General features: G+C 44.3%; 1 protein-coding gene across 10 annotated transcripts in view; it reads left to right on the top strand.

Annotated features, from left to right (window-relative positions):
* RASGRP2 (RAS guanyl releasing protein 2) overlaps window positions 1–27833 on the top strand; it is a 595380-nt gene that overhangs the window by 549964 nt on the left and 17583 nt on the right. For all 10 annotated transcript variants that reach the window (XM_085625475.1, XM_085625474.1, XM_085625477.1 and 7 more), the window contains one exon: window positions 1977–2135. In XM_085625475.1, coding sequence (XP_085481601.1) covers window positions 1977–2135 — 159 coding nt within the window. The remainder of the gene's footprint in view (window positions 1–1976; window positions 2136–27833) is intronic.

Here is a 27833-nt window from a genome sequence, read left to right as displayed (position 1 = left end):
GACCACTAGGCCTCCCGTAGGACTGCACGTGGACCTTGGGCTCTTTGAATGTCATGACCTACCACTGGTGCAGCTTTTAATCTACCATAAGGTGAGGGGTACTTTAGCATTCCGTCCATCATTTGTTTGTTGTAACGCACTATGGGGCAGCAGCAAACAAGAGCCTGCCACACACATGGCCCTCCAAGTGATGGTGATGCTAGGGTCTGCAGGACATCTAGTGAAATGGCTGCACCTGGCGATAACCGAGATGTCACAGATGCCCCTGCCCTGACTACGGGAGAGATGGGAGGACATAGTGGGTAGGCCGTTGTCTGAGAAGGAATGGAAGAAGGCCATGGCGCGCCCAAAAAAGGTATTGAGGAATGCAAACTTTAAGCTTATACAGTTCAATATATACTTCACAGGACGTACCACACACCTCATAAATTAAATATGCACGGGACAGATGATCAGAGATGTGCCAGATGTTTAACATCAGATGCCAATTTTGATCATATGATGTTGTCTTGCTCAGAGCTCCAGAAGTACTGGGCAACGATTGTGGAGACCATTAATGGGGTCCTGGCTCGCACTATGACATGTTGCCCAGAAGTGTGCCTGCCGGGGCTCTTCCCAAGGCCTAAATCCAACCGGTTGGGACACAGATTCGCAGACCTGGTCTTTCTATTGACTAAACGGAGGATAGCCCTCAGATGGAGGGCAGCAATGAGACCCACAATATCGGATCGGGAAAGTGACGTTTTCAGTTGGGCCAGAGCAGAGTAAAGGGTCCTGATCCATGAGGATGAAGTCACTAAAAGGCGCAAATCACTGGCAGAGCCATGGGCAGAAATATTGAGGGCATGGGAGGTGAGTAAAACAGACAAAACTGGGCCACATGCCGAAAACTTAGAGACAGAGGTTGCACGAGAGGCAAAAATGGGTCAAGAGCAGGGCTATCAGTTGTCTTGCATTAGCCGAATAGGGATGTCGGGATGAGTGTACAGAGATATGGCCGCGCGGCTGGGGTGAAGACCCCGTGTGCCCCCCCTGTCCTCCTGACCTTCTCCCCCCTCCCTACGGCTCCCTGGCCCACTAGATGGGCCAAAACCCACAAACAGGAAATACTGACATAATTGGATGATGCGATAACCCCTGATAGACTTAGTTCCATTTTCTTTACATTGGTTTCTTTTTCCTTTTCTTTGTTTTGTCATTATATTGTAATTCAATACATACACAGACGCATAAAGGGCATAACTACACAAGAATGTATGAACTGAGCAACTGACACAACTACTCCCCGCACGAAAACCTTACATAGTAGGAACACAACATCAACTACTACAGTAAAGATGGGCTATAGCGGGTCATGGAAATGTTAATGGATATGGACTGACCACTGAAATTTGATCATATTACGACCCTTGCTGACATTAACGGTAACTATTGTTGAAAGACTCAGATATATGGACTATATACCTAATGCAATTGTGGAAGTGTACAGACTGGACCGAAATAAGTTTTACAAAAGCCATTAAACAAAGATATTTTTTTTAAAAATCATGGCTGGCTGTCCTCGGGTCAGGCTCGACCACAGATGATCCTGTTCTGAAAAACTCTCCAATCACAGTTCTGAAAAACTCCTGTTTATTTGCTATTGCGCCTATTAATTTCCTACACAATCAAATGATTGCTCTTTTACTACTCCCCTGTCATGCTTGCTTCTGTTCAGCTTCTGCTTCTCCTCAGCTCCGTCCCTATCCCTATGTTTCTTTTCAGAATCTAACTTATCCTTGGTGTCTTTTTTTTATATCCTGTCCTCTTTTTTCCTCAAGTCACAGATTTGTCTTCAGATCCTGTCTAACCTTAGCTATTTTCTGCTACTGCCCTTTCATTACTCCTTCTCTGCTCTTGTCAATTCGGGGCTGTTCTACCAGCATTCTGAATGCATTGTCTCCTTATGCCTTCTATTGTCTATTCCTTATTTCCAGCCTGTGGAATAACTTGCCACAAACAGTGCAAGGAGCGCCTATCTGTGGAGTGCCGCAAGCGTTCAAAAAGCGTCAGTGTGGAGGGGGTGTCCCCGCAGAAGAGCCGTTCTCTCAGCTTCTCCCTGTACAGCCCCACACGGACTACTGCAAAGCCGCCAGGTATGTTTGCGTCTGGAGGTGCACAAATAAGGGAGAGGATGGGAACCGATTAAATTGGCCACCACAAGGCTGTTACTAAGTCTCCAGACTTATTGATTCTCCTTTGTGTTGAACAGGAGAGTGGGCATTATCTGACCCCCGATTAACAATCGCTCTGTTTATACACGCCCAGGAAGATGTTACACTCTGTTGGTTACTTGTTGTCTCTAGTTGCAGTTCCCCTGGAAAGGAACCTGAGGGTGCAGAGTCAATTTGGAGGTCAAAACAAAGTCTGCCAGTGAGCTACATTATGTTAGTTGTTTCTAATGTCCTTTGTATGAATTGAGTCTTCTCTGAGAGTGGAACTGGTGGGATCCTACGCAGAGTAAGAAGTTGGAAATAAAATAATTGGTTGACAGTGAAAGAAATTAGATCCTTATAATCCGTTATGGCATACTATTTTTATTGTTTGTCCAATAATTACTAATAACTGAATCATCCCCATGTGGCCTCTAGGAGTGCATACTGATAGCAGTATAGAACGACTTAAGGGAAATCAAGAGGTTACCAGGAAAGCATCACTGATTTTTCAGCAAGCTAAAAGTCAGCCGGTGACACTGACAGGATTCCGAGGTTAACAGGTATTTAGGAAACTGGTGGGCATTAAGAGAGGTAGCCGCCCTGATAGAAAGCCCATAACAGTATCATCAGACAGACCATTCATGATCCTTCTTTTCCTTCCTTATCTATGCAGCTACTTCCAGAGCTCACAGCTGCACAGCAAACTAAAGATGGAGTGTGAAGAGGTGGTATCTATGAAGTGTCAGGTTTAGAGAGACAGGCTCCCTCTAGTTGATGAAAGTGAGACCTTGGCTCTCTTTTCCTGTCTTGGCATCCACAGCTCTATGCCTAAACCTTGGTGGCTGGGGCTGTTCTGGTGATGTCCCGTTGGTTACGGACTGACCATCGCTTTATTCCAGCTGTCAGCCATTGACATTGCAGGTCACAGGACTTTGCATGTTTCATTCAAGAATTTTCAGAGTTACCGATATTAGCAGCAATACATTCTTAAATACAGAAGTCCAGTGTTAGAAGACCACTGTGCTTGTGTGTAACATTTCCTCACACAAAACAAGTAAACCAGCTTCTCACCGATAATACATCGAATTTTTGGGCAGATTAGGTAGTGAATTTGTAAGGCCGGTTTGAGTTCCAAATCTAAATAAGCCTGAATGTCATTAAATGGCAAGTAAAGACCACATGCAACATCCAGCCTCCACTCTTTGGACACTCAGACACTGTCCGCCAATAGAATTTTCCTGTTCCTCAACTTCATAACGTGATGTCAACTAGGCCCTGTGGATGAACTTGGAAAGCTGATCTGGCATCACGCTCCCAACCCCCAACTTTGTCATGTAATATGTCACCAAAGTTGTCAGATGATCTATAACCAACGCCCTGTCCCTAAGATCTGTCTTGTATTCAGTCATCGAAGTGCAGTCATTCATTTCTTTACATTGAGTTGTTACAGAGGCCAAGTTGCTTAGCCTTACCAGATCAGTTACTAAGGCCCAACCTCTAACACTTTGAGAGGAACTGTGACCAAACCCCTTCCCCAGCGCGCCATCTGAAGATTTGTCAACAAGACCCAGTAACGTTGCTGTGTGGTGATCTGTCATGAAGGCCTTGCTGTGGGGAAATCATTCACAAAGATTCTGTTGCTGACAACTGTCAAAAGAACTGTCATGAAGACCCTGTCACAGAGCTCTTTAAAATTATCTGTCAACAGTCTCCACTTCTTGAACTTTGTCAGGTGATCTGTGATCAAGACCAGCATGTGGCCTGGTGCCTCCATGAAGTAAGGTAAGGCGCCAACGTCTGGCATCAACAATGGTGGTGGTTCCATAAATACTGCTAAAGTACCAAAAGCAGTATTTTTTCAGTATCTGAAGAGCAAGGCAAATCCTTACACTATTCCTGGCCCATATCGAAACTCTAACACTAAGCTCAGTTTGTACTATCAATAAAGGTCAAGACAGGCGGCATTTGTTGAAACCTAAGCCTGGCACCCTCTTCATCCAGTCTTTCCAATGCTAATAGAATGAAGGGAGGCTCAGCCTCTATATCCTACCGAAGCGCAGCCTACGAATCCTGCTAAAACATGTCTTCTGTATCCTGTCCTCGTGGTCTGACTCACCAACCGCAGAAACCTAATTTTGGAAGAAAGGAAACCGGGATCTCTTTATCTCAGCTCTGCAAACAGGAAGGTGTCACGGCAGAAGAAGGGCAAGGAGTGATAAGTCCGAAATAACCTACTTTTTGAAAGTAGCAGAAACTCTGAGTAATTTCTAAGGACATAGAGCTGCAGGAAACACCAAGATTCTGAGAGCCACAGAGTCAGAATGTCTGCAGAGATCCGCAACCCCTGACTGACAGCTTGCAAGGGAAGAGGATGTGCCTACTATGTTACATTGTACTATGTTATTTTATATTACAGAGGAGACCTATAAAGTGGAAGTCACCAGTTATTACTTCTATTGGTGTTTTTAAGTTCTTGACGGGTCAGACTGGTCTGTGATGCATGGGTCGACCCTAGAGGGGGCTCACCCTAAGATAGAATGCAGTGGAACGTCCAGTCTACATTTGGTCCGCAAAGAGCAGTTCACTGGATTCCAGAGGTGGGATTTAAAATCCTAGGACCCATCACAGAAAGACTGCCGCTCTAAAGACACAATGAGTGCTCTACTGTGGCTCGGTGGGCAATCTTAACTGTCACCATGAGGATGGCAAGGACAATGTTAAGGTCCCTTTGGTTCCTCATAGTTTTATTTGGTATGGGAATTTGGCTCCATAGGGGTAGCTAGGTGTCTTTGCATACCTTATATCTCTTATCTCTGTGTTTCAAACCTTCACTCACTTTGTTTCTCACCTTGTGTGGCAGACTAAACACGGCACTGGGGCTGCATGGATTGCACCAGGAGCCTGTTACAGAAGCAGACGATAGGGTACAAATGAGTAACATTAAATTGCTATAGGGTAATAGGGTACACCCTGCCTCAACACCTCAGACAATCCCCATCACTGACCCAGTTCAGGAAGGATCTCAAGACCTGGCTCTTAGACCGAACCCCAGTGCTCAGACGGTCCAGCAGCCCTCCCCCCAGTGCCCTGAGACCCTCCCAGGTGAGTAGCCATGCTTTACAAACCCTGATTGTTTGATAGGGTATTGTGGGTAAACTATACTCTGGGTGCATTCTTTGTCACACTACTCTCAGGGGTCTAATTGACGTTTCCCTGTTAGGCTTTGTCATAGTACAGTTCACCCAGAAGATGTATTTTCTCAAATGCCGTCAGGTGAGTGTGTTGAGCGACTGCTGTGCGTGTGCAGAGAGTGGAGTGCTCAGACTTGAGAGAAAGCGCAAAACATGGCCGTTGAAGCTTTAAGATGGAGGAACTGGCAGCTTAAAATGCACAAGATTCAACAGATCCTACACTTTTCCTAACTTGAGCTAAGATAAGCACATCCGAACCCAATGGCGGAAAAAAACAATCTAAGGGTGGAGAGGATGCCCATGCGCACTGTAGTCCAGGGGAGGAGCCACCTATCTCGTGATACTTCGAAGACTCTTCCAGGACAACAATGTGCAATCATCCGGACCCAACACTAGGCGGCGATCTATGCACAGATATGAATGTCAGCAGCCCTACATGCCAAGAACAGATGCATACTGGTAAGTAGCATATTCAATCCTACACCCGAGTTGCCTGTGGAACGCTTACACTGCTTCTTCCTGAGCTGTACTCGTTCAGTGTGTGAGAGAAGCTTGCACGGCTGCTGGCTGTGCTACATCTATTTATTGTTTGAGGAATACCAAAACTTTTATTGTCTGTTAAGTGTGTGAGGGAAGCTGGCCCTGCTCCTACTGGAGCTATGTGGACTCCGTTTTTGAGGGAAGCCTGCACTGCTGCTACATGTGCTGGACTTATTTTGCGTGCTAGAGATAAGCTTGCACTACTAACGTTTGTTTTGTGTGTGCGAGGTGTACTTGGCCAGTCTAGATGGTAAGTCTGTACTGTTGCATGCTAAGCTAAATCTGTTTTGAGTGTGAGAGAAGCTTGCACCGATGTGTGTGACAAATCCATTCATTGTTTGGGGGAAGCTGGCAGTGCTGCTGCCTGTTCTCTGTGGGCGAGGGAAGCTTGCACAGCACACCACCGTAACATCGCTTTTCCGACGTTCTGGAAGCATTAAATCCTTCGTCTTATTTACAAGGCGGCATTAAGCCACTTAACGTGGCTTAAAGCTGCCTTGTAAATAATGCTCCTATTCACACAGCACGTAGCATGAAAGGGACGTGCAATAGGTGTTACAGAGGGCGTTCCACCACAACACCCATTGCTTTTTGACGCTGCCCCATATTTACAAGGTATGGGACAGAGCCAAAAATGCAGCCAGTGAATACCTGGTCTTAAGCAGGTGATTCAAGGATTTTTTTTAAATTTTCCTCGTATTTTGCTCTTTTCACGTGTGTGGCATTCTGCAGCACACGTATATACAGCAAATCACCTGTAAAGATTGTTTATATGCAGGAAGTTGTCCCTTCCTGCACATAAACCATTGCCACTGCAGCGCAGGCACCCTCGCAAAATGGTGCGAGGGTGCCTGTGCTGGCACTAGACAGCTTTTTTAGTGCTAGGCAGGGCTGTAAGTGGGACGGGTCCTGTTGGTGCTCAGCATCAGCAGTTTTTAAAAGCAGGTGCCGAGACGGGTCCCTGTCGGGCCCTCAATTTTTACTCTCAGGGTGAAGAAAAAAAAGAAACCTTCACTCTGCAATAGTACAACCCGTCAATGTCTTTGATGTAACTTCAAAGAGACTCGTTTTTCAGTTTTATATAGCGCACATTTGGAGCGCTTTACATGAGCACCAGTTACATTACACAAGGGCATATTTATTTTTTGAAGCACAGGACATAAGGCTCGAAGCTGTTTTCTCAGTTCGAAGGTCGGCTGCACTAGCCTTACGCCACACCTTCACCCACAAGAGCGTGTAGCATGTTCAATATTATCTACAACTAAGTGATAGTTGTTGTTTATTTATCTTATGCAATTTACAACCATTGACAAAGCCAATAGTCCTGGCTTGTTGTATGTGTAATGTTACTTGTTGTATTATATATCTGGATGAATGGACAGAAGCCGCAAAATACCATTGGGGCAGCACACTATGCTAAGCACAGACTTTTAGCTTGAGTGTTTTAAGCCACGCCCTTAATTATAGATGCCACGCCTCTATGAGAGACTCCTCAGTTTTTTTCATCCCACTTAAAGCCCTCGTGCTAAGGGTAATGCAGGAGTGCGCTACACTGTTGTAAATTTGGCGCATCCCTGCATTTTGAAACTGTCGGTTGGCATAATACCACCCGCCGCCAGTTTCTTTTACGTAAACCCCACAATCTCTATTCCAGTAATTCCGAGCCTCAAACTTGTAATGGCCAGTAAACAGAATGGTGCTAGTGGCCAGACCAGTAGAGATTACGTATTTCAACCCCGTTTTACCAACCATCTTGGAAAGGGGCCCTCTTGAGATAAGAATCCCACTGCCCATGTTGCACCCGCTCTGTAGAAACAAGAGGGCTTTGCTTTCCACTCTTCTAAATCTGGCATCTGTCAATTAGAATTAAAATGCAGACCAAAATAACCTGCATTTGGTATTCAGATTGTGTGGGAGGGAGGTTTGAGAAAGATTCACATTTGAAGCTTGCTCCCATGAGCTTTTAAACACTGGTTGAATAGAGGAACAAATCCATCAAAGGGGGGGGGGGGGGCTTTTAGGGTTACTAAAGATGCGGGCTGAGTGGGGGCACTGCGGAAACCCAAAGAGAGCAGGCATTCTTCAAGCATCCAGGTTGTATTTTTCTGGTGCGTTGTTCGAAATAGTCTACCGATTTCAAAGCATTGGTCTTGTTTCCATGGTGATTCTGCAGCTGCCGATGAAAGAAGGCGGCAGCCCATTCTGCAGTGAAATCCATCTCCATTACCTGTAAATGTCATTTTTTGTGGCCGGTCTGTCAGTAAGATGTCCAAGATCACACAGGGAAGCTTAATCTTCGAGTAGCGCTTTTCTAGGGAAGGACAACCTGCGACAAGGTAAGAAACGACCGGAAGTGCAAGGAGTATGCACGAGACACTAGAAAGCTACGCGAGGGCGGGACTAAAGTTTTAGGGCGGCCCCAGATAGAACTGATGTGGAATAGTGAAAAGATCAATAGAGGATTGTGAAGCGGAGCAGGCAGAGGCTGGAAAAGATCACAAACGGTAATAAATACCAAAGCGCAGGACCTTTGTGACGGGGCCCAATCCGCATCAGCAATTACAATGGAATGAGAAATAGGTACTCTTAGATTAAAAAGGACGTCTGTTCTGTCACTGTTGGGGTTATTGAGCGTGCATGGTTGGAAAAAATACGTGAAATTACGGGATATTTTGATAAATTCACTTTGTGGTATTTTATGCGAAAACTAAACACAAGGGTATGCTTCACGGTCAAAGGTGATGTCAGACATAGGCAAGTGGACTTGCTTGAGGAGAAAACATCTCCTGCGAAGTAGTGGTATTTCTGATAGAGATTTTGTGCTTGAGCTAGTTGCCTCCTGCAAATAATTTTATGCAATTTAAAAAAACTGCGTGTAATCTTTCGTGCAATATAATTTTTGCACATGTCTTTTCCGTTACAGCTGAGAATTCAATTGCAAAGAATAGTTGCTAAGGAAATTCCTCTAATTTTAGTTCATTTTACACCAACACAATAAAATAATTGTACATTCTTGAGGACAGAGAGATGTTGGAAACAGCAGGATACAAATTGAGTGCTTAATGGCATGACACACTCGAAATTACACACATAGATTACCAACTGATTTAAATATCAAGCACAGACATGTACAGGGGTTGAATGTGAATAAGATTACTAATTAGGGCTGGGTCAGAAGAGGAAGATAGAAACGGTTTTGTGGGGTAAAGCTAAAATATGCAGGAACAATAAGACTACATATAAGCAGGCTATGCCAATCGTTACATAAAAGAGATAGAACTATGCAGTGTTCAGTTGGCACAGGGTATAGGCATTGGCAGCTGAAAACTGGGAACAAGCAGCAAAATACAACAGCACAGGGAACAAGCTGCAGTTATCGAGGAGAGGGAATGGGATGGAACCAGCAGTGCACATCCGGTTCAGCCACAAGCAGTTTGCAGCAACTGACCCATACATGTCTGGGCATATATGTCCTGCATGCCTTGCTACAGGAAAAGCCATCCAGACATGGCCGCCTTACTTATGCATGATTCATAACAAGATCTTTGAAGCAAGGGTGCAGCTATCAATGGAGCAGCAGTTGCAGTGGGTCAATGCACTTTCAGTATGACCTTTTATTCCCCAACACGGATGAGCGGGACCCATACGCCTATGGCAGCCCATTTACCTTGCTTGCACTAGAGCCCAAGGCAACCTTTCTGTGCCACATCTTTGAAGAAGCACCTGGGGCTATGTCACAGAGAGATGCACAGTCCCAGTGAGCTGGGTGCACACCGTGACAGCGGGCCCTATCACTTCAAATGTGCCTACATTGTAAACAGCATTTTAGTGAAAGACAGACAGCTTTTTGAAGCTAGCACTTTGATTCTCACTGCAGGCGGCAACTGAGCCTCAGTTTTAATGTGCTGGAAGAAATCCCTCTGCAGGTGGGTGCAGTGAGTGATGGCCCCTGCCGGCCGAGGGATACTTGGGATTTCCCTAGGACTCCTGTACCCCTTCGCCCAAGTGGCACCTTCATGTGGGGGGAGAGTGCATTCACTTTGTCACACCCCTATATGGTGCACAATCCGTGCTCCTGCTGACACCTTCTGTGTATCTGCGCCACAGGACTCCTTGATTTGTGTTGGGCCATAACCTTTGCTAAAGGGGAACGCCCGCATGATATTGGGCCAGCACGATGCATATTACAGAACAGACCACATAGCATCTCCTGTACCTTCTGTAACACCAAAGTGCTCCTGGGAGCATAAAGCTGACACACACAACTGTTACACCGCAAGGCTCTTTGTATAATATGGCCACTGGTGTGCATATTGAGTGAGGTAAACCCCATGCCATAGCACATTAAACGGGAGTTAAAATATTAAGTTCGGGGCCTCAGACACCACCTATTCTGCCAGGTGGTAAATGGGTCACCCTATTTATAAGCCCTTGTCCTCCCATGTCATTGTCATGCTCTCACAAGTGAATCCCATTGTGCCCTCTTGGTAGGCCAATGTAGCAGGTTGTATACCCCTTATTCCTTAGACACCGAAAAACCTTTTTTCCAGCTGGATCCTGCTGAAGGTGCCTTGCCAACCTAACCATCTTTTGCTCCAGAGCCAACTCATTTTTTGAGAACAGTGAATCGTCCCAGCATTGCATTGTGAGATTAACCTCCTTCCACCGTTACATTACACATAGAGAACGTACACTCCACCCTCTGTTAGCGCATTGTCATGATCATTTGTCATTCTTCAAAAATAACTCTCCATGATTCCACCTGGAATTAGACACACTCCTTTTTTGAGGATTCCATTTGGGTATGGCTGCGATGATTGTTGGGCCTCCTGTTCCAGACTCCTCTTCCTTTGTGGCGATTCCCATTTGTAATTGATCCAGGAATATGATTAAATAAGATCCAGATCTCTTCTCAAAAACTGAAGCCAATTTTTGCTGTGGTGGATGATTGGTCTGCCCCTAACCCGCCATAAAGACTTCACTGCACATGTGCTGCAGTTCAACAAGCAGCTGCAGGACATTCAGACACCTGGCTTGTTTTCGTGTCCTCCACATACGGTAAAAGCTCCTAGAACCTCAGGGACACTTGTTATGTGAGTTCTGGAGATTTACCACCAATTATGGGTTGATCTCCAAGACCTGTGTACATGATGTGAGTTCTGCTGGGCCCTCCTAACATGGCAGACCTAAAACCACAATAGGGTTTCCCAGGAGTGGTGTGTTTCATGCATCGAGTATCAACTAGCTGGCAACTTGAAATTAGCAGCCCCGCTTCTGCAATTATATCAGAACCACTGCCTCCGCCACAACGACGGTTGGTGGTCTGGCCACCAACCTTGAAACAAAGCCCATCATCACGATATCACAGCATGAGGGATAGCCTACTGTTGAGACTCACCCCTTATTTTACAATATTAAAAAAGGAATGTGAATGATATGGAGAGCACAAGTCATTCTTTCCTTCGGGCAGATGTCGCCTTTCAGTAACTCACACAAGGAGTTAGCGCGTGTGATACATTGCTGGGTTTTTGGCCTCATCGCAAGACGCTCCTAGTTCCACCAGTGTGAATGACACATGCTCTTTCAGGTTTGAGAAACATTATTCCTCAATAGCGATTTCTATCCACGTCTCTTGTTATAATAACCTGGTGACACCAATAAATATTTTTTTGTCGGGTGTGAGTCTGTCTACCAAATGAGTAAACTCTTTCAGTAATGGCTGTAGATCATTCTCCGTTTTCTGGTGGTAGGTGAATAGTTAAAAGTCACAAGACTGCCAGATCCGGTCTGCAGGCTAGGATCACAGCCTAGCCCCTCTACGGCACCCCCTGTTGTTGCTGCTTGAGTATTCTCCTTCATTCCTAATTGTTCCTCTGAACTCGAAGTCCACGTTTTTAAGCTCTACGCATTAGATGCTAGAGCTGGATTGGATGCTGGCTGTATGAGAAACATATTTGGCCATTTACAGTTTTATGAGTGCATCTGTTCGATGCTTGTGAGTCATCCATGTTAGGGATGCCAGGCTGAGGGAGGGAATGGAAGAAAGCACAATTTACTCACCTCAGTAACTTACATCCGAACCTTTTTTCGTGATTATATCTGCAATTAGCGTATGATGATAGAAAATATACATAAGAGCAGGGAGTAAAAGGAAGTGGGGCTGGACCTTAGCATGAGCCCTCATTTTGTCCCTCTTCCTGACTGTTGTCAGTGCTAAGGCAGCTGCATCCAGTTTCTTTCCTTTCCAACTGGGGTGAGTAACATACGGGTTTTTGGTGCATGGATCCAGAAGGTTTTAATGTACTTTTGGGGCTACTCTCTGTGCGCTTTTTATCTGGTTTACTGTGAATTGTGTCCATGTAGTCTTAAAAGCCTGTGGCCACTCGTCCCCATTGCCCAGCAGCGCCTCCTCCTTTTCCCTGCTTGTCCTTCTGAATTCCAGGAGTGTCTCGGCCTACCACTCTTCTGGTACACTTTGCCCACCACGGTCACCTTTAGAGAAGATTATCTGACCATTTGTAAAAAGGGGAAGGGTAGCCAACCAAAATCCAATCCAAAGTTTATTTTCCTGCAGAAGGTGGAGCCTTTGGGTCCATTCCCTAAACAGTGTTAGAACTTTATAGGGACACTTCGGTGGAAAGCCTCTAGATTTGAGCAAAAGAGAAAAGCTATTTTTCAGAAAAGCGACACTGATTTCTTTTGGGTTTAAACCACCGCCACATCATAGCACTTGAGAAACGCATGCACTCTCTCCCCTGCCTGGCATGCTTTTAGGGAGGCGGTCAAGGCAGCATGGGAGTGATTGTTCTTCAAATCAACAAAGGATGAGAAATGAAAAAGGGGCTCCCAATAAGCAGAACATTCAGCTTGACTAACATGTCTCTTAGTAAAAAGGCAGGCATTAGGATGTTTCTGTGATTTAAGGTGACCAAGAGTAAGACAAATCTGAACTTGAGTTTTTTTTTCAAGAATTACTGCTAAACCAGAGGACATGTTTGAAGTTTAACATTTATTTTAGGCAGAGCTGGACTGGAAACCAAAATCGGCCCACGCAAAAACAGCAAAGCAGCCCCAAACAGCAGGAATCTGCAACTACATTGAGACCACGGGGGCACGGTTGTTTCTTGGTAGGACTACTGCTTTGAAAGCAGTCCCTACACCACCAAGCCTTCAGCCCACAGGTAAAGTCAAACTGCCAGAATGGACAATCCAGTCCTGATTTTCTTGGCAGCCGGTCAGCTCCTGGATACGCGAGCAGATTGGCTTCACCCAATTAGGTGGGTTCTATTCCCCTGGGGGGGTGGGGGGGGGGGGCGGGGAGGTTGCTCGGTTGACCTCATTTATAGTCTCTGCTTTTGAGAGTCTTTGTCCACGTTCCGAGACGCTACTCAAGGAGGGGAGATGTCCTGTCGCCCTAGACTGAGACTTTATCAGTGGGCCCATCCTCAGTCTCTGCTTTCTCTGTGGTGCATATGTCTGTTGGGTTGTCTTCTTGCAGCTCCCTTAGGGGATATTGTATGTAGTATGTGTTTGAAAGTACTCCTTGATTTCATTCTTACTATTTCCACCTTTCTCTTTGCTTACAGCGAGCTCAGGCAGTATTCTGCTGTTCTTTTTGCGAAGTCTCCCTTTCCTGACTAGATTTAGGGTTATTTTCTGATGGCTCCTGTTTGTCTGTAGAGGAGGATGGCTATTGAATGTTCATAGGCTTGTTTGCTCAGTTATATCTTGAGCTTGGTGGGTCGTGCGCCCCATCGCTTGGACCCCTGGTTGGCATGCTCCAGATACTGCGTCTGAAGGCCCGGGATAAAGGCTTTGTTGGTTTCAGATGGCGGTGTTTCCACAGCTTGTAGTTTGCTTTAGATCCTTTAATAGATCAACCAGCATTGCAGGCAGGGTAGTGAGTTTTCCCAGTACTGGGTTGCAGATGCAGTCTGCTTGCTTCAGCTGAGTGTCGGTTTGGGCTTGCTTGATCAAGCTGTTCAGTTCCGCAAGCTTCCTATCTATTCCAGAGACAAATACTACTAAGGAGTTGAGAAGTGATAGCTAAATGTCCATGTCAGACTGATACTGTAGGGTGTCCACTAAGAGTTGCATGGCATTTATAAGTGATGACCAAATATTGTCTGTCTATTGTTCCTTCTCCAAGTTGAGCTCAGTTTTGAGGGCAGTCCTGCTGTTCTCTCGGGGGGAATTCTGTATATAGGATGCTGGTAATTTTTCCCATTCTTGAGTTGCTAAGTATGAGATATCGTAAGTGGAGTCTTGTGGCTCCTCCGTTTATTGTTGGTTGCAAGTTCTGCTCGCAGGGCTGGGCTCCAAAGATTTGATTTGGCTAATGTAGTTGCTGGCGCTTGATAGCAGGATGGGTGAGTCCTCCACCCTTGGGCTATAGGCTTGCTCTGTCTGGGAGGTCCCTGGAGCTGGCGAGTTATGCTTGGGGCTTTCTATGCTGTTTGTCCAAAGGAATTGTGACCAGAAGTTCTTGCAACCGTCTCTTCCCGGCCGCTCTGTGTAGTGGAAGGGTGTTGCGTTGCGGGGTTCCACGCTGCTGCTGCCTCTGTAGCTCCTTCAATTGATTTCTTGATGTGGTCTATAGTGTGGGCTAAGGTGTGCTCCATTGGTCCTTTATTTTCAATGATTTCTGGTGTTTCTCCAGTGGTTATGAGCTCTGAGGAGGCAATGGTGGAAGACAGGGGTGTGCAGCCCGAGATCCCGTCCATAGCGAAGCCGATGACTTCGGGCTGTAGAGGTGATGGTAGCCTTTAATCCCGTCATGGCTAAAGTAAAAAACGGAGCTGCTTTCGTTTAGAAACAAAAAAATTCTGTATATTTTGGTTGATAATTGCATGGCATTGCATTGCCCGTGTTCCCTTCAGTGCAGGTTGAGCTTCCTGTTCATTGGGCATCTTGCTCCTGTATGGTTACTACTAGGGGTCTTCACACTTTTGTGGTCTCTTTACATTGGTAGCATTGGTGCCCTGTCGCCTTCTTTTCTTTTTGATGGTTGCGGTGGAGATTGGTGCTCTCTCTCTGCCCGACCTCACGGGCAGGTTGTGTTTGGTTATATCTTTGCCTACTGCTACTGCTGAGTAGCCCAATCTCCATTGGTGTCTGATATCTGGTGCGCTTTATGGAATCTGCAGGGGCACAGGAAGATTGCCTAAGGACTGTTGTCAAATTGACTGTTCTGACGCCTGTTTGTACAGGGGGTTCTGTGTTCCTGCTCAGTCCCTCTGCACGCCACCTCACCCCACATGGGAAGACTTGCCTTAGGCCTGTGGGGGCACGTGCATGCATGTCTTAGCAGCCAGAGGGGTGGATTGAGAGCTGCAGTGGTCAGACCACGAGGGTGCTGGGACTACAGACAGCACCAAGTCGTGGCTTGGCCGCCTCCACTGTCATCGCATGCACCCCACTTTCAGTGCCCGTTACTAGCCTACCTGCCACGCAGCCTGTCCTCTCTGGCCAGTGTTTTTCCCAGCCTTGCCTTAAAAGCGATGTCCTGCCTACGCGTTAATAAAGCTCTCGCAGCCAGGGCTTCCTTCTGGCTGGGGAGATAGAGGAACCGGGTTAGCGGTGAGGTGGCTAGAGTAGGTTAGGATATGTTTACACCAACACTGTGGAGGAGCGAGAAACCATAATTAGGTAACAACCCTCAGCCTCCCTAACTGTCTGAAGTAATTGTACTATAGATGGTAAACCTATCTTTTTAAATCCCATTATGTGGCCCATAGTATATCTCTTCAGAGTGTGATTGCACTTTTTCCTTGTTATGGTCTGAACTAGAAGAGAAAATGAATATAATTGAACAATGCAATTATAAATGTATCATGATCACTTTCAATCTCCCTTTTTTGTGCTGAGAAACATGTACACGTGTGTAAGAATCCCTCAATATATTAAACTGTACAAAACAACTTTAAAACAATGTACAACATGCGCACACACAAATAGTGAAAATAGTGAACGTAAGTTTGAATGTTCACCTACATTTTCTACATATCTGTGACGCATCATAAGGCTAGGAGGGGTGAGACGGTCCCTGTAGTCACACCCTGTCAGGAAAAGCAGAAGTTTAGAATTGCTTTTTAAAGGGTTTTAAAGGTATTAGATACCATCTGTAGCCATCTGTACTTACATCGTCAAGGGACTATGTCCAGGAACACACCTACTTGATTCCCCGTAAGCCTACATGTTAATGCGGTTCATTCACCACTATACTGTGCACCACTCTATGCCACAATACTGTGCACAGCTCTATACCTCTGCACTCTATGCCACTCTACTCTACTCCACTGCACTCTATGCCACTCTGCACAACTCCACTCTGCACCACTGCGTTCTACACAGCTAAACTCTACGCCACTGAACTCTACGATTCAACACTCTAATCTATGACACTGTACTCTACCATGCAGTATTGTACGCAGCTGAATTTTATACTGCTGAATAAAATTCAGCTGGCACTATAGTCTGCAACACTCAACGCCAATGCTCTCTACGCCACCTCCCTGTATACCACTCTAAGCGACTCCACTCTATGCCATCCAAGTGTATCTTAGGGGGACCCAGAAACCCATAACATCAATTGGTATTTTCTTTTAATATGGCATTTTATATTCTGTCCTAAACTTTTCAAAGGGCTCTAAACTGCCTCTAAAAAGTGACTGGCATTATGGTATGGAACAGTATTTAAAAACTGTATAATTTCTCTTCAAATAGAAAGTTCAATTGGCTTTTGTTGTAGCAGGACGTACTATGGCTGGAAAGATATTGGCCTGATATGCATACAGTGTTCTATATCAGTCACCTTGGTATCTTTTAGGTACAGGCATGATGTGCTGCAGCAAAAAACAAGCATTGGCAAGGAAAATAGATCTGGCTTTATTGTGTAAAACATGTAAACGAGCATTCACAAATGCCTTCATGCATGCACAAATGCTCTGCCAGTGCTGTAAAGAAAGTAGCAACAAAGGATTGCTTCCTGTTTAGAATGTTTATAGGACATAAGAATTGAATGTGGCACACAGTGATGATTGAGTATACTTTTCAAATGTAAAACAGTCCCTTATGCATTCCAGAAGAAGAACTTCCTAAAAGGTAGAATGATTCACCAAACAGCCAATAGTATTAGTTGCATGAAGAATGTCCTAAAAGTTGGAATGATACACAAAACAGCCAATAGTATTAGGTGCATGAAGAACTTCCTAAAAGGTGGAATGATACACAAAACAGTCAATAGTATTAGGTGCATGAAGAACTTCCTAAAAGGTGGAATGATACACAAAACAGTCAATAGTATTAGGTGCATGAAGAACTTCCTAAAAGGTGGAATGATACACAAAACAGTCAATAGTATTAGGTGCATGAAGAACTTCCTAAAAGGTGGAATGATACACCAAACAGCCAATAGTATTAGTTGCATGAAGAATGTCCTAAAAGTTGGAATGATACACAAAACAGCCAATAGTATTAGGTGCATGAAGAACTTCCTAAAAGGTGGAATGATACACAAAACAGCCAATAGTATTAGGTGCATGAAGAACTTCCTAAAAGGTGGAATGATACACAAAACAGCCAATAGTATTAGGTGCATGAAGAACTTCCTAAAAGGTGGAATGATACACCAAACAGACAATAGTATTAGGTGCAAGAGTAATCCTCTGGTGGGAGCCAAAGCCTTCTCTATGTATATTTGAGAGAATTGGTAATAATAAACCTTGCAGGCAGTCAGGCCTAAAATGACTCCTGTTTTCAGAGGTTGGTCCAAATTATTGAAATATGTTATCAGTTTCTTCCCTCCAGAAGTACTGTAAACTCGTGACCTACAAAGAACGTTTGGAAAAAAGTATTGTAGAAGGTATGTTTTCGCCCAAGAAAATTCGCTTGGCACAAGCTATACAAATGCTCTCCGTCTCACTCATTCACTCGGTTGAATTTGGAGTTGCTCCTAAAAATATATAGGTAGAGTTTCTTTTAGTTCCCAGTCCGGTCCTTTGTATAAGCAACAGAGTTCAGAAAAAAGTCAGTTAGTTTAAATTGAGCTCTTATGAGCTCTACTGTTTCAACCTTAGTGAGGCACATGGTCACTAAATTGTTTAGAAAAGGCTTGAACAGACAGAAAAAAACAAAAGTAAAAACCTGTGCATATGCTTAGATGCCCAAAAAGATTATCTAAAACATACAGCAACAAGAATTGGTAATACCAGTCTGGGTTAAAATGGAAACTGCCTGCTCAGTAACTTGTGAGTTTAGAAACTATGCCATCATGATACTTGCACTTTGTCAATCATTCTTTCACTCATGCTTCGGTTCATCCATCCACTAACTCATTCTTGCATTCATGAACTTTCCCATTCACAACAAAACACACACAAACTCAGCAAGCATGTGCAAGCTAAATTAAAAGAAAGAAAGAACATTTACTGCTGCTTAAGCATGGCAGCCATACTCATTCAAATAAAAATTAAATTAAATATTGCACTGAGTGACCTCCTTGCAATAGTATTGTTTATAGTGTATTGATATATTAAAGTTCCAACATGGCAGTAATGTATTGCCCACCTTGGAATGGTAGAATATTGATACACCATGCACAATACCACTCCCAAGAGGATCACTCAGTAAGCTTCACACTGAGTGGCAATTTTGGAATAATAGTGTCAAAGTGTATCATTGTTGTACAGTTTTAAAATGGCTGGCATATTGCTTCCTAACATAGCTGCCATTTTGTAAAGGTAAAATAATACCACACAATACACTATACATTCCAAGACACTTTAAAAAAATCAAGCAACGTAAAAGGAGATGGAAATAAACTAAAAAGGACCTATAAAAGGAAAATTGAGAACTAAATGTATGGTCCACCAACCCTGGCACTGAAGCACTTTCATTTTCAAGCTGTTTGCATTTTGTCTGGTGATATGAACATATGACCAGACAAAATACCAACAGTTACAGCTCAAAAGAGACAATCACTGAAGTGGGCTAACCACATATATAGAAAACTGTCAGGTCATCCACTGCTGGCCTGGCAAGGATTATCATAGTGCACAATTCATGCCCTCAGGGTTTGTCAAAGGGGGGATAATACCAGCTTCAAAAGCCTTGCATATTAAGCCAGTTTGTGAGGTTCCACCATGTAATAAAATACCTGCCACAGTCTTTAGCAGAGTGTATTAACAAGCCATCCTTAAAAGACCTATTGACTTTACATAATATATGCTTTTAACGTATCTATTCATAAGAAACAGAACAAACCTGTGGCATTTGACATAGCATGTCTCAATGAACCGATCAGGCATACAGCCTTTAAAATTGGCTTGTAAGCAACCCAGGCATGCTGTATGGAGCGTACTCTTCTCCATAACGAAACCATCCATTTATGACTATGTGCACCATTCGGCGGGATAGAAGAGGGAAAGCGGTTTGCATTTATATAGCGCTTGCTACCCCGGATGGGTTTCACATAAATGTCAGGCTTAGATTTCGCATAACTTTTCATAATAAACCAATCATACATACTGCTGCTGGGCATACCTTTTCAGAATGAGCTATTCAGGCCTATAGGCTTTAGAATTGGCTTCTCATCATAAGAAGCTCAGGACTACTGCATTGAGCTTAAGCTTTTACATAATTAGAGTCGTCAAAACATGGTACAACATCTCCTGAAAGGGGCTAACCAAGATTAGATAAGTGCAACTCCTCTACCCTCTGGGATTGTCAACAGCTGACCAACACAAAAGCCTTTGCCAATGACAGAAATCTTTGAGACTCCATGCAACACAATGACTGTCTACAGATTTTAACAAAAGATAATAACTGCCCACTTGTAAACTCCTATTGGGTTAAACATATGCTTCTAACAGAAAATAAGTGAGTCATACTGCTTTTCATAAATTTTCTAAATAAACAGATTATACTTCTTGTATCTGACATAACTTGTCTCATGGACCAACCAGACATTAGCCTTGTCATTGGCTTGTCACCATAACCAACTCAGACCGACTGAACCGAGTGTCAGACTTTTTAAATGGCAACCCGCAGGCATCCTGTTAAAAAATTGGAAATATATAAAATGAAAGTTGGCAAAAAATACATTACCCCTTTAAGAGGGCCGAACAAGGGTTACCATACTGCAAATGCTCTACTCTGTGTTTGTCAGAAAGGGTAACCTATCTTCTTGCCTACTGTGGTAATCTGTGACATTTCATGTGGCACAATACCTGGGCTTTAACACGGTATATCGACAATCCAGAGTAAATTGCCAATTGGCTTTGTCATATGCTTTTCACAATAAGTATGTCGTGTTTACTGCCTTTGTCTTAACTTTTGACAATACACAGATCAGACCTAGGACATCTGACATACCTTTCCCCAAAGAGCCCAATTTGGGCTATAGCCTTAATCATTGACTTGTCGCCATAAGTCAGGCTTCATTTATTGAGTGTAAATTGTTCCACAAGGTAACCTCCAGGCATGTAGTCATAAAACTGCAAATATGTACAACATTAAAGTTGGCAAGACAGTGTACAACTCTGCCTAAGAGTGTTAGCATGGATTTTCAAAGTGCAAGTCTTCTAGCAACAGGGTTTGTCAGAGGGTGTGTCCAACACCCTTGCATACACAGCTTTTAAAATGGTGTAATACAAACCCAGCATTAAAGTACTATTGATGTTAATACATGGTTTACACAATAGTCAAGTAAAAAATACTTTTATTGATTCTTTAAAAATCTTAAAAGGATGGCAAACCATCATAAAACACAAACACTAAACATTGAATGAGCATTTTGTTTTTAAAACATAAAAGAGAAAAGAAGGCCTTAAAGACGTGACCTCAGTTAATAAGCTGACAAATAGAACAATGCATTTAAAATACATTTTTAAAAAAAGAAAGGAAAGGTCAGCCAGCAGGTTATATGTTAGCTGCTTGGCCTGAATCAATTTTTTCCAGTTCTTTTGCTGCTATTTTCCAGAATTTTATGGCGCTACAGGAAAGAGGAATCGAAAGCCCTCAGAGACACCTGATGACCGCAGCTCTACATGTTCTGATCTGTTCATTCCTTAAAATCTCCCGAAGAATGGAATTGCGTGTTTTCAGTAAAAAAGGGCATGTACATAATAAATGTAGTAGTGACTCCTCCCCTTGACAACAGAGGCGGCATTCCTTCGATGGCCATACGAATATCCATTGAGGGGTTAAATCCTCAATCCAAATGGTTTACTCAATAAATAATTCAGCCTGTATCTTTTGTTGCAAATTATCATATCAAACAGATTAGATGTATGCCATCAGATTAAACTTTCCTTAAAGATCGAATCCGGCCTGTAACCTTGAAGACTGTTATCACCATAACCACAACATACCCACTGCTACACATGCATTTCCCACTAAACAACTGTCAAGCATACAGTCCCAGCATTACACATATCTACAAACTTACACTTTGCAAAAAATATACAACCTCACCTAAGGAAGGTTAACATGATTTTTTTAATTTCAGGGTTTGCCTCAGTGCTTTTCCAACACCAAAACCCTTTCCTAATAAAGTAATATGTGACATTCCAACACATACAAAACCTGTCGACCGGTCTTAACCCCGTGTAATAACAATCAACACTTAAATGGCTACTGGACTTAACACACGCTTTTCACAATAAATATGTTAGGCATTCTGCCTTTGTCATTACTTTTCATAATCAATGAATCAGGGCAATAGCGTTGATACAGTCCTGCACAAGCTTTTCAGAAGACAAAAAGTGCAATTCAAGCATTCTTTTAGAACGTGGAACCCCACGTCCTCTGCCACATCAAATGCTGACCACAAGAAAAGGAACATGTGAGTAGAGCCAAAGCCCTCATCTCAGAAGTGCTTCTTGGAGCTCTTTTTCTGTTGAACACATAAGGTCTGACCAAAACGTTACTCATACACTTTCGCCAAAATGCAACTGTTGGGTACTGCTGCCACCTTGTGGACAGACCGTTAGCATATTTACATATTACTTTAAAACGCACCAAAAATAAATTCCTTCCATTAGTATCTGCACTGCATGAGAAGGCACTTCTCTGTCCAGAACTACAGGAAGTGATAGACGACAGACTGCTATGGCATTCAGTCATCCTGTGTTTTAACCCCTTCGCCGCGGGGGTAATCCCCCACGGCGCGGGGGGGGGGAGGCCGTGCTTGTGTGGAACCCAACTCATCATGAGTCACAGTGGAGCTGTGCTCATGACGAGCTGGGCTCGTCACGACCCCGCCCACTAATTAATTCTCCCGCACAGGCGGGGAATCAATCGCGCGTGGGCGGGCAGCGGTCGTTATGACGAGCCCAGCTCATCATGAGCACAGCTCCACTGTGACCCATGACCATCTGGGCTCGTCATGAGCATGGAAGGGTTTAAGATGATCTGAAGCAAGCATTGGCAAAGCCAATAGGCCTCGCCATTTGGTCCTATAATTTTGCTAATGGATTTTAGCAATACTGTACAGCATCCCCGATGTTCTGCAGCATGGCTAAAAAGTAAACAATAGGCACGTCTGCCTGCCTCATTTTGTAGGCATGTGCACCTACAAAATGATGATGGTGCTTTTTTTCTTTTTAGTTATGGGTAATTAAAAAAGCAAAAAAGTGTTTATTTCTATTTTGAGAAGCAGTTGCGGGGAGCCAACAGGGAGGGTGCTGGTGAGAAGCAAACTGGGACATGTTATGTTATGTTACTGTAGCTTATAACGCGCACAGATACTCCAGGGAGTGTCCCGGCGCGAACCTTGAGGTGCTGCAAAATAAAATAATTAAAACAGAAATGTTTTAAGCTGCTTTTTAAATTGAGCCAGATCCTGAACGCTACGCAGAGAGTGAGGAAGGGAGTTCCAGGCTGTGGTAGCACTAAAGGCAAGAGACATACCCACCACTCTTTGGAGATGAACACGAGGTATCCGGGCCAAGAGCTGGGAAGCTGACCTCAAAGATCTTCCTGGAGTATAAAACATGAAGCGCTTCCTTTTAAATAGACAGGCCCAGAGGCATGCAAGGCACGGTGTGCAACGACCAGGGCTTTGAATTTCACACGATTAATAACAGGCAGCCAATGCAATGTGCGCAGATGTTGTCGAATACTGCATCTGATTGGAATATTAAACAGGAGCTTAGCTGCCGCATTCTGGACCACCTGCAGTTTGTTAAGAGTATAGTCTGGTAAGCCAACGTACAGAGCATTGGCATAATCAATGTGTGACAGTATCAGCGCCCGGGTCACCGTTTCCTTTGCAGCCCTAGGAAGTAGCGGGAGAAATTTCTTAAGGGACTTTAATATTCCAAAACAGCCCCCAGACAGCTTCTTGATTTGGGTCGAAAAGTGGTTGCCCCGAAGAGGATGGTAATGGATAGTCGGGCGGCCAAAGAGAATCTCTGAAACATGGAGGAAACTTCCCATAAAGGAGAATTTCCGACTTCTCTTCATTGCATTTCAGCTGAGCTGCTGAGAGCCACTGAAAAACCACTGTCAGACAGTTTTTTACCTCCAGAGTAGAAAGCTCAGATTTGCCCCAAGTTAACAGGAGTTGGGTGTCATCGGCGTATGCTACAATCTTGGCTCGCAGATCCTCCGTCAACTGTACCAGAGGAGTGACGTAGATCTTAAAAAGAAGGGGACTCACAGAGGACCCTTGCGACACTCCCGTGGTCAAGCATTGAGGCGAGGATGAGAAAGGTGGTAGCCAGATTTGTTACGTGCGCCCCTTCAAGAAGGACTTCAACCGTCTCCAAGCCAAGCCTGAGATACCTATCTCCGGCAGACGAGCCCTCCACCAACAAAGTCTCTCTTTTAGAGTTTGTGTTAGAAAAAGAAAAAACGTTAAAAAGTTTGGTGTATGCATCCATCAGCAATGGCCGATGCACACCAAAAGTTTAAATGGCTCTGTATGGACCACTGTAATGGCGGTTCGTACAAACCCTGGGGCATATTACAAGGAGTTAATGCCACCAGAACATCACTTATTTTGAGGTTCTGGTGACGTTAAGTCTTTCACCTTATTTACAAGGCAAAGTTAAGCCACTTAACATGGGTGGCTTACCGCCACCTTGCAAAAAATGCCTTATTCATGCAGCACTGAGCGTAAAAAAGGTGCATGCAATGGGTGTTACAGTGGGCATTCCACCGCAACACACATTGCTTTTTGACACTGCCCCATATTTACAAGGTATGGGGCAGTGGCAACAATAAGACCAAGAAATACCTGGTCTTAAATAGGCGTTACAAGGAGAAATGTTTTATTTCTCCTCCTATTTTGCTCTTTCCATGTGTGCTGCATTCTGCAGCACCCATGAATAGAGCAAATTGCCTGTTAAGATTGTTTATGTGCAGGAAGGTTTCCCTTCATGCACATAAACAATCGCCCCTGCAGTGCAGACACCCTTGCAACATGGCGCAAAAGTGCCTGCGCTGGTGCTAGGGAGCTTTTTTAGCACCAGCGCTAGGGGAAACGCAAGGGTGCACAGGATTTTTTCTAAATACGGCGCATCCTTGCATTTTTAAACTGTCGGAGAGCAGCATTACCAATTTTGGAGTAACACTGCACTCTGCCTGGTTATTGTAAATATGCCCCCCAGAGACTACAAAGTAGGGCCAGCAGTGAACTTTAAACTCACTGCACTGTACTGAGACAAAGACAGAGAGGTCATAGAGTGTTTCCACTTACCGGCTGAAACAGCTTGCTAGCTGCCACACCCTCATAACAGCCAAGAACAAGACCACTGATTTCCTGACATTAGCAGACGTCACCCCAACCAAGTTTACTACCTCAGTGATCAGAAGGCAGAAATTACGAGAACAGTCTGTGTGGAGAGCTCAGAGGAGTATGGTGGCTTGGGGCTGCAGAGCTTCTAGGCTTTGGGGAATAATGAAGGCCAAGGCGGCGACCCAAATAACGCCAGTATCCTCACTGCTGCGAAGCTGCAGCACTTTTGTGCACCAGTACACCTCATAGAAATACATTACATGAGAGATGTAGTGCTGTGCAGTGCATGTACAGGGAAAGCATGTGCTAGGTGTGTGTGCTTGCGTGAAGTACAATACATGAAGGGTGAAGTGTTATGCAGCACGCACATATTGTGTGCTGGCAGCAGTGTGCTTGTGCTCTCATGGGTCGCCACCTCAGTCAGCAGGAGTGCACCCACTGCTTGCACATTGTGTGAGTTAGGTTAGCACTGTAGTGCTGCTATTCACAGCGTATCTGGCAGGCCTCGCAAAGGCATTGCGGTTCAGTAGCAGCAAGCAGACATGCGGCTTTCTTTTCTCAGCTCAGAAACGGGAGACGAGTTTTCAGTATTTGCCTGAGCTGGGCCATGGCCTAATTGAAGTGTGGCTATCACTGTGCCCCTACCTAGCACAACACTTGAAGATTCTCTTCTGCCTCCCAGGGCGTAGCTCGGTCACTAAGATTAGGGGGGTCGCGCTCCAGATTTTCCAACAATCAGTCTGGCATATAATGTTAAAATAAATTATACAGCAAGCAAGGGTGCACCAGAGGGCTTAAGGGGCTGTTGAAAGGGAAAGAAATGCTGATAGGTAGGGGTACTAAGTGAGAGAAAACACAATATTTGGTCAAATAACCGACATTTCTGAAGACTGTCAAAACAGAGTGGGTGAGTTTGTGTGCTTTATTTTCTGTCTGTATGAAAAACATTGCTGGTGAAATCCAACAGAAACCTTACCATACCCGACTGAAAACACCCGCAACCAGCTTTTAACAGAAAATACAATTATTAGGGGGTTGTACCTCCCCTCCTGAAGCTACGCCCTTGCGCTTCCGCCTTTACTTTGGCTGACATCGAATCTTATTGTGATCCATAGTGATTTTGAAGATATTCTCTTGTTGCAGTTGCTGCCAGGGATTTTGCCCACATCGCATTTTCAAACTTAAAACAGAGCACTGCTCTTCCAGTGCCAGACGCTTAAAAATACGTTGTGGGCATCGAAATGTGCGGGCAATAAACATAAACAGGCCATTATGCTTTGAGCATAAGGTACTCCTGACTGGTTTCCGGGATTTGTATAGATCTTTGCCTGCCCCATTGATAATTGCTTAAGCTCCTGTGTGCAAGTTATGAGATGGATAGATACGAGCTTTCCAGCATCACTGGTTCCAGAGAAGGGGAAATGAGGAGAAAGATAGGAAAAGGGTGATCCTGGAGAAAGCAGGCATGAAGAAGAACCTGCAAGAGCGAGAGGGAGAGACTGAGACAGGGAGTGCAGGCTGGAGAAAGAAAGGCCTGGGATGGAATCACGAATTAGGGAGTGTGATCATTAGCAACCTCGGACTTAAAGTGTTTGGGCCGCTGCAATTATTATTTTTTTCTAAGTAAGCACTGGTTTCGGGGAGAAGCTGTTAAATCCGAGGAAATATCTGACGGGATAATTTTTTAAAAATTATAGTGAGGAATTTGCACCTAAGGATTCTCACCTGCTGTTAAGCCTTCCCTCCTCAAACTGAATCAGGCCTATGACTGGCCCCCATCATTTCCCTGACATGTCTGAACACTAGTTGCTAACAATAGATGTTGGCACTATTTCTAGTGTTGCGCTACCCTCCAGTGGCCTACCTGAGAGTTGCAAGAGGGGACAGTTTTACCGGTGCAAGTCAACTCATTGAGTTTTTGTGTTTAAAATTTCCATTTTGTTTTCTATCTCCCAAACTCCACTCCTCCGGGTTTCAGAGCGCTGTGCAAGGGATTGAAATGAGAGACATTCTTGAGGTTTAATGTGATACAATTATAGAGCACTGGCCATCGAAATAACAGGATAGAAGAAGCCGCAATCGAACTGCGAAAATTAGAGGGACAGTACTGGCATACACGAAATCATAATTGTTCGAGTAAGGCATTGTATACATGTAATAACATCAATAGAAAGCACTCATGGTGGAACAGTTTCAGGAGATTGTACAAAGCATTTCCAAATATGTGTACGGAAAGCATTTAGTGAAATCATTTCAGAGAGCCGTAAAAAGCATTGAAGTAACAGGAGGTAAATCAAAAATCTAATCCAGAAAGACGTCCGCTTGGCCGAACCAAGTGCACTCAAAGGAAGAACAGAAAGTGTCTGATAGGATATAATTAAGGAAACGAGAAATACTTATTGTAGTTATACAACAATGAAGCTGGGCATCACCTGTAAACAGCCCAGGAAAGGCATGGTTAGTAGAACAAATTAACTGAGGCTGCTGCAGAGAACAGCAAGAGTCTTTTGTAATCACACAAAGATGTTTCTCAGTGAGTATAGTTTTCAGACGGTATTTGGAGACAGAGGAAGGAGGGCCGCCTCGGATATGCAATGGCAGAGTGCTCCTGCCTGTAGTTTAAGGAAGATATGTGCAGGATGCATACCTTCTGGAAATATAGTGGCAGAGGGATTTCTTGCTGTTGGATCACAGGTTTTGTGAACCTCCAGATATGTTTTGGAAAAGGTGACTGGGAGTTTGGAAGTGTAAGGCATAATAGGCGAGGTAAGCAGTTTTTAGGGTGTAACTGTCATAGGTAGAAATTTAAGGAAAGCAAGAACTAAGAGATATGTTCACAGTGGTTGTGTAGGTTAGAACTCTCACGGCAGTCCTGCATGGCGCCAGTCTGTTTTGGGGGTGCTTGGTGAGGAGGCATGAGCAGCCTCCGGAGGGAAATTACCAGAGCTTCAATTGCTTGTTTTAAGTCTTGCACAGAAAGAGCCTTAAGGGCTCGAGCCTTTGGAGTTGAAATCCTACCATTTTAGCCAAAGCTTGAATATTTGCCCTGAGGTTTGGGTTGTCACCGAAGGCGAGTTCAAAGAATTTTGAAAATGGTGGAAAGATTTGGAGAATTGTCAGTATTTTTGATGCCTTCGAACTAGCAAGCCTTCCTGTTACAGTTAG

This window comes from Triturus cristatus, chromosome 9 (genome assembly GCF_964204655.1).
Source record: "Triturus cristatus chromosome 9, aTriCri1.1, whole genome shotgun sequence".
Lineage (NCBI taxonomy): Eukaryota > Metazoa > Chordata > Amphibia > Caudata > Salamandridae > Triturus > Triturus cristatus.
The sequence above is the reverse complement of the archived record's forward strand: the minus strand, read 5'-3'. Positions and strand labels throughout refer to the sequence as shown.